The sequence below is a fragment of the Equus przewalskii genome, chromosome 10 (assembly GCF_037783145.1).
Source record: "Equus przewalskii isolate Varuska chromosome 10, EquPr2, whole genome shotgun sequence".
Lineage (NCBI taxonomy): Eukaryota > Metazoa > Chordata > Mammalia > Perissodactyla > Equidae > Equus > Equus przewalskii.
In genome coordinates this window covers 37497462-37510692 of record NC_091840.1, presented here as the reverse complement: position 1 = coordinate 37510692, position 13231 = coordinate 37497462, and the positions used below count along the sequence as shown (strand labels likewise).

At 39.1% G+C, this 13231-nt stretch overlaps 1 protein-coding gene across 20 annotated transcripts in view; it reads left to right on the top strand.

Annotated features, from left to right (window-relative positions):
* Positions 1–13231, top strand: part of AP2B1 (adaptor related protein complex 2 subunit beta 1) — a 118779-nt gene that overhangs the window by 57884 nt on the left and 47664 nt on the right. For all 20 annotated transcript variants that reach the window (XM_070562499.1, XM_070562490.1, XM_070562491.1 and 17 more), the window contains one exon: positions 4056–4248. In XM_070562499.1, coding sequence (XP_070418600.1) covers positions 4056–4248 — 193 coding nt within the window. The remainder of the gene's footprint in view (positions 1–4055; positions 4249–13231) is intronic.

Below are 13231 nucleotides of genomic sequence, written 5' to 3'. Positions count from 1 at the left end.
GAGTGTCTCAGACCATTGTCTAACCTGTATTGCTGTTTAAGTGGTTCACGAGTAGCCAGAGGATAGGATTATTGCTTTACAAATTAGCGTAGTCAACATTCTAGGCTCTATTTAAATAGACTGCAGGCACAGACAAACAAAAATGAAAGGGCAATACCCAGTAAAATAATTATTAATTTATTAGCCTTTAATTGAGTTGAATCTTTGGTTTGAGGGCAAGTGCTGTGATTTTCATCCAGAGGAGGCTTCTGGCTTCATAAGGGTTATGCCTTGTAATAACAGGATGTTTCTCCTTATAGGCGAGCATATTTAACAGTCTCTAGATATGACCATTTAACTTCTAAGTACAGCTCCCAATCTGTGCTTCAAGTTTTGATAATAGATACGGATTTTCTGTCGTAACTTGCCTCTGTAACCATATTTATATGCTGTTTAAATCACCTTTCTCCTGATAACTTTTGACCCTCAAATGGAAGGGGAAAAGTGAAACAAATCAGCAAACAAAAACAACTCTTTCTAGAACACAGGAAACAAACCAGTGTTTGAACTGTGTAAAAAGAAACACAATCGCTTACATAAGGTCTTTAGCTGATTAATTACTCTTTAATTTGTTACCTTCACAATTCCTTATATAGTTCCTTTTTGGATAACCTCTTTTTGGTTCATTTCTGCTTGTTTTGTGTTTTTAAAGCAAATACAAATGTAGAAAAATTCCCTTTGAAATAGATAAGGATGATATATTGCCACAAAGAGCAAATATACTGACATTACGTAGCTCTCTTCTGCAGCACAAGCTTAATCAGTGATATGCCTCTGCCGAGAAACACAGCAAAACTGTGAAACTTTACTCTGCTTCTTCTGGAGGTTTAAAAGAGCTTCCTTCACTAGGCCTTTTAAAATCACCTCGACAAGAGAGAAGTGCCTTTTTCTTTTTTGAGGAGGAGGATTAGACCTGAACTAACATCCGCTGCCAGTCCTCTTCTTTTTGCTGAGGAAGACTGGCCCTGAGCCAACATCCGTGCCCATCTTCCTTCATTTTATATGTGGGATTCCTGCCACAGCATGGCTTGATATGGGTGCTAGGTCCACGGCTGGGATCTGAACTGGCGAACCCCAGGCCGCCAAAGCAGAGCATGCAAACTTAACCACTGCGCCACCAGGCCAACATATTATTTTTCTCATCATGTGTTCTCTCATACTTCCTAAATGGCACATGTCATATGATGATAGAATTTCTTGTGCAGAGAATACTTTTTTTTTTTAAAGATTGACACCTGAGCTAACCTCTGTTGCCAATCTTTCTTCTTCTTCTTCTTTTTCTTCTTCTTCTTTTTCTTCTTCTTCTCCTTCTCCGCCTCCGCCTCCTCCTCCGCCTCCTCCCCAAAGCCCCCCAGTACATAGTTGTATATTCTAGTTGTGAGCGCCTCTGGTTGTGCTATGTGGGACACCGCCTCAGCATGGCCTGACAAGCGGTGCCATGTCTGCGCCCAGGATCTGAACTGACAACCCTGGGCTGCTGAAGCAGAGTGCAAGAACTTAACCACTCAGCCATAGCGCTGGCCCCCAGAGGATGCTCTTAATGGAGATTTCATGTATTTTTTGCCAGCTGTATATGAAATTGCTTCCCGTTTTGACTTCTTTATTGATTTTTGGCTATATCCCCACCCCCCCAATACTTCTTATCTTGGCTTCCTTGACACGTTTTCCTCCTATGTCATGTTTCTTAGATTGTTTTTCTCTCTTTAATCTTTGCAGTTCTGCGTTCATTCTCTTCTCTGATCATTAATCTTGGTTATATCACAAGGTTCATTCTGAGCTTTCTCTTTCTGTGCTTCTCTATTCTGTTAGGTTATCTACTAAACATAGCTACTGCTGATGTATTACAGTTTACACCACGTTGTCATTTGATCCTCCCTAAAATAGAACCTTGTGTTTTGGTGACATTGTTATCATTTTATTGATGAAGAAACTTTGTCTCATTGAAGTTGTCACTTGCGGAAGATCATGCAACTCGTAATTAGTGGAGCCAACACTTGATCTCAGTCTTCTTATTCTGGACCCCCCTGCTCTTAGCACCACACCCCCCGTGTTGCTCTGCTGATTTCACCTGAGATGTGCATTGAAATTCCTGCCCAAGTTTACCTCTCCGACTCTGACTGCCAGTCCCTTGTCCTTAGCTGTCTCTTGGAGCTCTCTACTTGTTTTTCGTACTTGAAACTTAACAATTAGAAACAGCATATTATTTTTCTCATCATCCCTCCAGATTCCTTTAAAAAGATTATAAGGAGCACTCTAATCTTTTGTGTCTTAGCTTTTGTTTGTTTATTCTCTGAGTTTGAGTCTTCATTCTTCTTTGTCCTTTATGTTTAGGGTTGTCAAAACCTACCTAGGTTGTTTGTTTTTTTTTAAGAAAACATTTGTTTATTAATGGAATTTTTACGGTGGTTTTTTTTTCTTTTTACGTTTTATTATATAAATCTTAGAAAACATGCAAGATAGAATAGTATAACAAACTCACGTGTACTCATCACTCAGCTTCAACACTTATCATTGTTGGCCAGTTTTGTTTCGTTTATCACCCCCATAATTTTTTAAGGGAGCTGTAATATTTTAAATCAAATCCCAGACCTCCTATCATTTTGTCTGTAAGTACTTTACTTGCTATCTCTAATATATAAGGACTTTTTAAAAAATCACAATATACTATCAAACCTAACAAAATTAGAAATAATTTGTTAATATTCAATAAGCAGTTTGAACTACTTTTAGATTTTCTTAATTGCCATTCTCTAGTCTCTTTTAAAGTTTATCTAAGATTGGTTTTACTTTTTTCTTAAATGTTTGGAAGAATTCACAGAGAAGCTATCTGAGCCTGGAATTTTCTTCATAGGATTTTTTTTTCACTTTTTAAATTGATATATCATTGATGATTATCTTAGTATTAATGATGCACTAATATTTATAGCTCAATAGATTTTTTTACATACACACACACACACACACACTCACTCATATAACCACCACTCTGGTCAGATACAGGATATTTTCAGCACCCTAGAAGATTCCTCATGCCCCTTTGCTGTTAATACTCACTCTCCAGAGAGAACCACTGTTTTGACTTTTATTACTAAAGATTAGTCTTGCCTCTTCTTGAACATCACGTAAATAGAACCACACGGTATTTACTTTTCTGTGTCTGGCTTCTTTCGTGCAACATAATGTCTGTAAGACTAATTGATGTTGTGTTATCAGTTGTGTGTTCCTGTTTATCAGTATATGCTTTCCCATTGCCTGAATATGCCACAGTTTGTTTATGTCTTCTCCTGATGATGTACCTTTGGGTTGTTTCCAGTGTAGGGCTCTTTATGGATAAAGCTGCTGTGAGTATTCTTGTATATGTCTTTTGGTAGACTTCACTCATTTCTCTTGTGTATACACCTAGCAGTAGGATTGCTGGGTCATAGAATAGATGGATATTTAGCTATAGGAGACACTGCCGGTTTTCCCAAGTGATTTGTCCGATGTACACTCCTTCCAGCAATGTGTAAGACTTCGAAGTGATCCACATCTTCAGCAGCACTTGGTTTTGTCAGTCATTTTAATTTTAGCCATTCTGGTATAGATGTGTGGCAGTATCTCACTGTAGTTTTAATTTTCCTGATGAGTAAAGATAGCTAATGTTAAGAGTGTAAGTTATTTGAGGACAGGAAATATATTTCCTTTTTTTTTTTGTTTTAATATTTCCCCCAAATTCTCATTCTGGTGCTTCCTCATAGAGTGAGTGCTCAATAAAATTGACTGACTCATGTGGTTATATATTATACATTTATTTTCATTTTAGCAATTGTATTTTGATAAAAACAAGAATTGCTATCATCTCTTCATATACGTCAACAAATGATTATAAAATAAGAGGGTTTTTTTCTTCCTTTGTTTTTTTTTTTTTTTAATTCTTCCTTTGTTTTATATATCTGACATTCACTTGTTAACCTTGTTATTATGTCCTGGATGAAACTGACTTTTCTCTTTTCCCCTCTTTGTGTGTGTGACTGCAGCACTGATGCAGGTGACAGCCCTGTTGGCACCACCACTGCCACCAACCTGGAACAGCCTCAGGTTATCCCCTCTCAAGGTGACCTTCTGGGGGACCTTTTAAACCTTGACCTTGGTCCCCCAGTCAATGTGCCACAGGTATCCTCCATGCAAATGGGAGCAGTGGATCTCTTGGGAGGAGGACTGGATAGTCTGGTAAGCATTTTCTTCCTTTCTTTTGATTATTTTTAATTCTTGATATGCCAAAGAACTTTGTATAATTCAGCTTTTTAGACCTAGATCTTTCCTTGATGAGCAGCGCCATGTCCTTTGATAAGGGACAGGATTATCTGTCTTTAGACAATTAATTGATACTGTCCGTTGTTGGTATGGGGTATGTCTGAAAGTGTATAGGTTTATTCTGTTATTCTGCCTCTAAATGGAACTTTTGATGTTTAACCAACCTATTGTTCAGCAATCTTAATGTTCAGTATCCTTTCCAGAGCTTGTTATTGCTCCTGCTTCTTAACTCTGGATAGCCCCTGTAATTCGCCTTTTGACCTGAACAGCATTTAAATGACCTCATAGAGGTCATCCTATTTTGAGGCTTTCAAACGTTTGTCTTTTTTTATATATTATTGGCTGTGCCCTGTCTAATTCTGAAAGGTTTTTGAGGCAGGCATTTGTGTAAAAAATGTACCTTTATTGCATTTGGGAAGTACTGCTTGGTCGGTTCTTTTTTTCCCCTTCTTCCCCCACCCCCTGTCATACTTCCAATTTAATTAGCTTCCAGGATTCTAATACTAAAAGGCTCCAAAGTCCAGAGTATCTGTGAATATGTGCCACCAGTGGGAACTGAAATTAGTTTTTGTTGCTGTATAAGATAAGTGAGAAATATTAAGGATGACTTTCCATCTGTGTAGAGAAGGCCAGAAAAGTCACAGGTCTCATCATATTGCTCCCTGCAAACTAGGTCCTTAACTGTGGTGGGGTTAGGGCGCTCTTTTAGACACATGCAAAAAGCTGTTTGTCAACCTGATAACTATAAAGATGTCAAATAAACTGATGTTTCCCAACATCAGAAAGTGGAAGGTAAATGCCGTGGATAGGAAATTATATGTTCTCAGAGATTTCATAAATAGAACAACCTTACTTTTAGCTATACACACTGGCATTTTCTCTTCTACTTTATGAGCAGTATTATGTCTGGGATTTCTGCCAGCCCGTACAGGTACATTTACTTTTTGGCTGGCACAGAGTCTAAGGAGATAGGGTTATGGTCGTATCTCTGTGGGTTGTACATTTTACTGAAGGAAAGTCACTGCTTCGAGAGTCTGTACACTGACCAAGCTCTGGACTCCAGCTTATAGTGACACAAGTGAGCATTCCCAAGTGACCACAGACATATAAATGTTTGTTTTTCATATTTGTATCTTTAATGAATGGAGTTGACTGATTATATAAGAAGAATAGTTTCTCAGGTCATTCTGCATTGCCTTATAGCTTCCTTATAGACTCAGGAGGCTCACGAATGTTGAAATATTCTTGAAGACTCCCAGAAATCCCTTTAAATATTGAAATAACTCTGTCAATGTGTCAACCATAAGTTAAATGTTACATCCTCCTCAGGTTTATGCCTTAACAACTCTAGTTATTCATTTCCCTGGAAGCGTACGACATGATGGACTCCTTGAACCTGAGAATGACAAAGAAATTAAGTTTGAAGGATGGAGGGGAGAAGGATGCCCTATATTTTGAGTTTGCCTGGCCCAGGATTCTACGCCTTTGTTTCCTGACCCACTTTAGTATGGAAGGAAAGAGAGAGATTTCCATTTGGCTTTGTATTAGCTCCTACTGGCCCTTAACACCAGTGAGTTTTCTACTTGTGTTTTACATGGCTCTCCAGTCATCTGCTACAATTCCCACAAGTATCCTTCAGATAGAAAAACTATAGAACTTTCTTAGATTGTAGTAGTCAAAGTCACACATGGGCCTTTTTCTTTTTCTTTTTTGTAAAGGGTGTTCTTTTTGGTGGGGAGTAAGTTGTTTTTCCAACTGGATTTCTAAATACTATAGAACCTTTGCTGTGTACGTCCACTAATGTGCCTGTGTAACTCTAAAGTTTAGCTTTTTCTGACTTTGAGATTTAAAATGTGTAGCCCCAGAAAGTGTTTACATGCAGTTTTCTTCAACTTAGTCTGTGATAAAAATATATCCCAGAAATCAAAATGAGAAGGAGTAAAAGCCCTTCCTTTTGCTTTGGATCTATATGTGGTTAAATGTGTCCTCGCTCAGAGAACCAAGATTTCTTTTAAGAGAACATCACAAGGAAGGCTTAAATCTGGCTTTGTGGAAGAGGAGTTGCTAAGGCAGCCGTAGACTATGCCATTTTTAAAATGCTTTTTATAGTTCTTGCGTAAATTATCTAATTTAAAGAGAAAAAGAGTCCTCAAGGTTTTCACTCAATCTATATGGATGGTACCATTTCCTGAATGAATCCTGCCTTACAGCAGTGCTTCTCAAACTGTAATGTGCATTTAAATCTCCTGGAAATCTTATACAAGACAGGTTCTGATTTAGTTGGTCTAGGTGACACCTGGGAGTCCACATTTCTAACAAGCTCTCGGGACCACATTTTGCACGTAACAACATGGAATATCTGTGACTGTTGTGAACCACTTCCGTTTGGTGTGTGAACTATAGCTTTTGGTGAACTCAGATGCCTTTTTCTCTTCGCTTCAGTAGTAAACACACTCCTGGAAAGAGGACTCCTCCTCTGCCCCAAATTGAGGGAGGGCAAGAAACTCTTGAAATTATTTTGTTAAAGGTCTTTCTTTTAGTCTCTAGGAAGAACAGTGTTGCTAAGAGTGGTAGAATTTGACCTAGACTCCTGTTTAAAATATGGCCTAGATTAGAGTTATGTGGTTGTCTGGCTAGCATCATAGAGGTACTTTAGTGTTCATTTCAGAAGGGCTGCCGACAAGGCCTGTAGACTGTTTCTGCTGCTTTTCTCATTGGTTTCTAAAGAACCTTACCTGTAGAGGTCAGTGGTGTGCTGCTGATGAAGCATGGTAGCTACTTACCTTTTATTCCAAGCTTTGTGGTTCTCAACTCTAGCTGCATAATTAGTCCCACATGATTACCATACTAAAAAAAAGACTACAAGTATTTGGGCCCAACCCTTGGGCAATTAAGCAGAATTTCTGGGAGATAGGACCTAGACATTGGTATTTTTAGAAAGACACCCAGGTTATTTTAATTTGCAGCCAAAGTTGAGAAGATTGAGCCAAATGAAGTTCCAAATAGAGTTAGGTAGAGATGTTAAAAATTGATCTCTAAGCCAAGATAGTCATTTCCACAGAAGAATTGTATTCTGGTGAGCCTTTTAGGCACCTCCTACAAAAACAGACCTCCCTGACTTTATTTTTGTTCTTCCCCCTCAGAACATTTTTCCTTTCTGATTTGCTGCTAGGTGATCCAGCTGTCAGAAATTGGCCAGAAGTTAAATTTGACCAATTTAGATTTAGATGCTCAGTCCCAGGGTGCTTTTTACCCTTGCTCACTTTCTGTAATTGGAGACTGAAAATTGTTTTGTATTTTGAGTTGTCTACCCATTTCCTATTTCTCTGTCCTAAAACTTGATATTCACTAGAGGATATTGTCTTCCCTTTTTCGTATCCTGCTGATCCTCCTGTTAGATTTGTTCACCCTCTTTCATTATTGCACTTTTGAAATTTTCAGACTTAGTGAGTTGTGACTTTTTTGTAGAATTGTCATTCGGGAAATAGTTATCAATTTATGTATGCATTATTATTTTTTGCCACAACATACCTGAAGGCTGCACACTTCTTCCATAAGTAACAGTTACTTAGAACAACTGTAAGAAGAGTGAGGAGGCAGTGATGCAAAGGAAACGTGCACACCATGCCTCCCAGGTGATTCTTAGATGCCTTGTTTTTTTTTGGAGGCAGGTATCTTTGGAAATCATTGATTTAGGCAGAGCTTCAGATTTTAACAATGGAATGCTTCTTCACAGGACGCAAATCAATGGATTTCCTACATATTCTTTTCAGTCTCCTTACTGGAATATCCCCATCCTTAGTTTCTGGTTGCCCCTTTTTTTTTTTTTTTTTAGTGTATTCTGTTTTGCTTGAATTCTCCAGATAGTTTCTCCCTTCTGTTAGTATAAACTTAACTGTTTCCTTGATGTGGAATGAATTCAGATGGTAAAACTTACATGGTTGCTCTGTTCTACATGTAGAGCATGATAGTGTACTCTTTAGTTGAAGGCTTGCAACAGTGGTTATTTGGAGGTCTTGTTTCTTTGTTTTAGAAGCCATATATGTGTCTTCTGATGCCTTTGATACTGAATCTAAGAAACTGCTCATTCTGGGTAGTGTGACTTTCCTGACAGTGCAAATCCTTCTGAGTTGGTGTAATGTAGGAAGTGACCTGATGCCCATGTGCATAACTCTTGCATACGTGTTACAAAGGTACACCATGTGCTAATGAGTCTAACATCTGTGAGGATCACTAAAGTAATAATTGAATCTCTATTATTTATTGCCTTTACTTCCAGGCTGACATCAGAGGCCTTGGTTAAATTATGGCTTTTTGTTCATCCAAGGTGCTGTGCGGTATTCTATTTAGATAAATGATGCTATTGTGCATCAAAAATGGAAAGGAAGCCTTGTCCATAGTGCCTTTTCTCTATACTGATGAAGAGTTTCCTGCCAGAGAAATGTGCTCTCAGTGTACCCAGCTGGAATGCAGTGGAATAGAGGAGAAACTGCCTTTTCCTGAGTCCAGTGTATGTTTTTCAAAACCTCCCACCCTGTTTCTTACAGGTTTTTACCTGTCAGATATTTTGTCATGAGCTATTTTAGTAATAATTTTGAGGGTTTTTTTAGCTCATGGGAGATCCGTTGTGCGTACTAGTTTTGTATCTTTGCATTTCTTCCTTTGGGAAAGATTTGCAGTGGTTTAAAGCCTTAGGTTTTAGAGTTGGTGGTATTATGGAGAGGTCTTTGTAGATTATAGCCCAATTTTGCCTGGTAAATTCTTCAGTGTGGCTTCTGTAACCGCTCTCTTTTTGTCAGTGCATAAATTTAGTCAAGGCTGGCCTCAGGCAGTTTTGGTAATAATTACCAGATATTGAATGCCTATTTCTGTGCTAGCCTCTGTGCTAGAACTTTCATAATTTCTAATCCTTAAAATAATTTTGCAAAGTTATTGGTATTGGGCCCTCTTTTACAGAAAACTGAAGGTCGCATAGCAAGTAAGTCCCAAAGTCAGGATTTGAACCCATGACTTTTTTAAAACTTCACAGTTTATCCTCTTTCTACTATCCTGTGATTCCTCCAGTTTGTTTGTTATTGTCATCTGGAATAGAGTCCAGTCTCACTAACTTTGGTCCTTCTCAAACTGCGGTACAGAGTCCCTGTTGTACACAGGGTGCAGGGTACATTTAAAGCTACAGGAGAAACTTGGCTCATTATCTTGTAGTGTCAGCCTTACTTGATGATAAGCATGTAAACACAGACTAAACACTGATGTGTTAAGGCTTAGAATGTAAAATGGCATGAACTTTTAAGATAAAGTATAAGGCTTGTTTGCCCAAAGCCTCTCCATGCCGTACCTTCCCAGGTGCCCTGGGTGTATGAGTTTGGGCTAGTGTGCCACTAGAAGGCACATGAAAGGTTGAGAAGTGCTGTAGAAGTGGATTCATTCACGAAAACAGGGACTAAGTAAGTTCATACATCTCTCTGCAGCAAAAGGAGCAAGATCGTTCATCTTACCCTCTTTGGAGTACTACCACGAAATCACATCTTCCCATCTATTTGGTAGGGAACGGTGATATAAAGCACTAGTACTTCCAGGGCAAATAAATGATGCGCAGGGCATTCTTCCGCTGAACACTGGCTATCAAAACTGCTTAGACAATACACTTCCTCTCTAGAAAAGGCTTTGGCCTTGGGGTAGGGGGTGGGGCCTCTTTTCCCCAGTTGGTTCTATTCATCTGTGTTGGCAATGTCGCTGCAGAGAGGGTGCTCTAGGTCAGTTGGTGAAACGATTTTGTCAGCCTTCTGTCCATTCTGTGATAGTTTTCTCCAATAAAATGATTCGTTTCAAAATTGTCTCCTGAGGAAATAATATTGCCAGTAGCCCTGTTTATATGGTTAGTAAAACATTCATTCACTCAATAAATATTTGAGTACTTATTCTATGTCAGGCTGTATTCTGTGTACTGAAAATGCAGTTGTGACAAGTCCTGCTAAGCTTGTGTTCTAGTGGGGAGAGACGGATGACAAACAGTATCCAGTCAGGTGGTAAGTGCTGCAAAGGAGAACAAGACATGGTGCGGAGCCGCTTCTGTGCACGTTTACTGTATTCAGTGCTGAGCTCCGTCTGACCCAAGAAACCAGTCATGGCCATTCTGAGGGCTGTTTGTCACGTTCTGTTCCCTGTCCCATCTCAGGAAGCAGTCTGTTACATCCTCCGACTTTTCCGTCGAGAGGCGTTCTTTTCCTTCAAGTTGAGGAGTCTTCGGATGATTTTGTATGATCTCAGCTTATTTACGCTATTCCACATCGTCTGTTCTCAGCCATCAGTTTGTTCAACAGCTTTTGCATGTTGTGGATTCTTTTCAGCAATTTGATTAGTTATATTTTATGATGCTTTTCTGAAGAGGTTTTTGAAGATCAACTTAAAATTTGCAACCCAACAGCTGTGAACCATATTGAACTACATAGGAGATGGTGTGTACCTTCTAAAATCTAAAACCCTGACAGGAAAAACACAGATTGATGTTTTTGACACCAGTAGGACTTTGGTATCAGTTTTATTGTTTGTGATGGGAGTCACTGTATCCTATTTTTACATCACTCTATTTTGACTCCTGACTAACAGAGCTATTGGTAAGTTAAATGACCTAAAGCGTTCCTTAGACTCCCTTCAATTAAATCAGGTCTGGAAAGCATCAAATAAAAGAGGTAATAACTCTAGACAGGAGCAAAGAAACGTCTGAGTTTAAGGTCTACACCTCTGATTAAGGGACTGTCTTCAGATACTCAGACAGCTGCACGGTTTAGAAGCGGGTGGGGATACTTTTGACTGGTTAGATGTACCTCAAGGGGCTAACCCAGATTGGTCATTGTGATCATTTGTGGGATTTTTTTTTTTTTTTGGTCCGCTTAGTGGCCATCTCAATTGATATTGTTTTATAAAAGACTCTTTTTTCTTTTCTTGGAGTCAGGCAGACTTGTTCCCTTACAGAACCTCAGTCTTGAGATCTCTCTGTATTTGTGCTATTTTAGCATATTGCCAGTTGGATGACAGTGTTGCCTTTTGGTATCTACCTGAATTAGAGCTGTTTGCAGACTCAGCTCTCAAACTTTTGGCTCAACCTGGCTCTGCAGCAGAGCTCATGTAACCATGCTGAAATCTCTTTAGCTCATAAGTTACAGTAAGTCACCATGAAATCCCTGCTTCCCATCCAGTTAGTGAATTAACAGTGCAACGACACATTATTACGTAGTTCAGCATGAACTGAGCCCAGTTCAGCACTACTTTGGGCTTGGTGAAGTGGCCATTCTTTGGCAGCAGCCAAATATTAGTAGTATTCTCAGTGTCATTTAATGACTACAACTGCTATGATTTAGATTGGGAACTGGGGGCACAATACCACTAGCAAAAAATTTGGACTTGGGTATCAGCTACAGACCTTTAGGAAAATTCTGCTCAATCTTCAGCATTTGAAATATTCTTTTCCTGAAATTGTCAGTTCTCCTTCCTCATCTTCCTGAATTCCGATTTAGTTGGCCTGTAGTTGACATTATTTCCTTCATGGAGAGAATGGCAGCTCAGTAAGGCAATCCTGGGAACAGTGGGAAGTGGACAGCTCCAAGAGCCACTTAAAACCCAGTATCTGGACATCTGAGATTGAGATTAGAACCGTGCTCTGCACACCTAGCCCTTTTCACTTGGCTCCCACCAGCTCACGGGATAACAGATATCACTGAATTTTTGCAAGTCCTCATTTGACTGATTTGGTACGCTACCTGGTAAGTAATACCAAGCAGATGAATCTTGTCTGACTCCAGCTAATACCAGCAAGTGAACTAACTGAAATGGTAATAGCTGGTTCAGGCCAACATGGTAACAACTTTCCTGTGTTTTGTTCAGCTTTCCAGCTTTCTTTTTTTCTTGCTATCTTCATCATCCTTCTTGTCATTGTTGATAGGATAGACCACTCGTTGGGTAGTTGGCTCCCATCCTTGTGACATCTCCCTATCTTGCCTATCACTTTTAGCATATTTTCAGAAAGGTGGATGATAACCTCCCTTAGAAACTTTTTCAGTCAAAAGGGAAGATGCTGAATAAAGTCTGAATAAGCTATAGTTTTGCTAGTTAGAAAACATGTTGAAATTGTTCTTTCCCTTTTCTCTCTGGACGTATACAGTTAGCTGGACCTTTATATTTCTGACCATATGTCTCTAATAACCTTTGGATCCTGTCCCTGTAAGATCAGGGTTCTTGATTCTGGGTTGAAGCTAAGTTGCATCTGATACACTGAACATAAGCAAAGGAGAATCAGGATTGCTTTTCAGTTTCTTCCATGGTTCTGAATAAAATTGACAAGAGAATGGGGGGGGCCTACATTCAGATCTTGTCCAACTAAGATAATATTCCTATAGTACTTAAAGATAATAAGAATGAAATCTCAGAAAATAAGGGCTGTAAATGGGATTTATTTCCTTTGGAAATACCACCACCAGTGAGTGATGCTTCTCAATGTCTTTTACTGAATTTAGCATATTTGATAAAACTGCTATTTCTCTTCTAGTGTGTTTTTTCTTTCTTGCCATTGAATGCCAAACAGGTCCATAAAGAATTCCATCTCTTTGAAGCTTGGATTGTAAGCCTGGCCAGAAGGGAGGAGAGTGGTTGGGGAGAAAAGGGGTAAGGCCATCAGAAGGTCATAAAACCAGATCAGAGCACCAAGACAAATGAGACATTTTGCATCCTCCCCTTCCTTAGAAAGGGTTTTTCTTTCTCCTCAAGTTATAGCTTCCTTTGTATTTAGAAGTTGGCTCCAAAGTTATTTCCAAACAGGTAAATGTTGTCTGATTCCAAATAATAGTTAATTCTCTAAGGCAGTGGTTTTCAACCTTGTCTGTACATTAGAATCGCTAGGGGA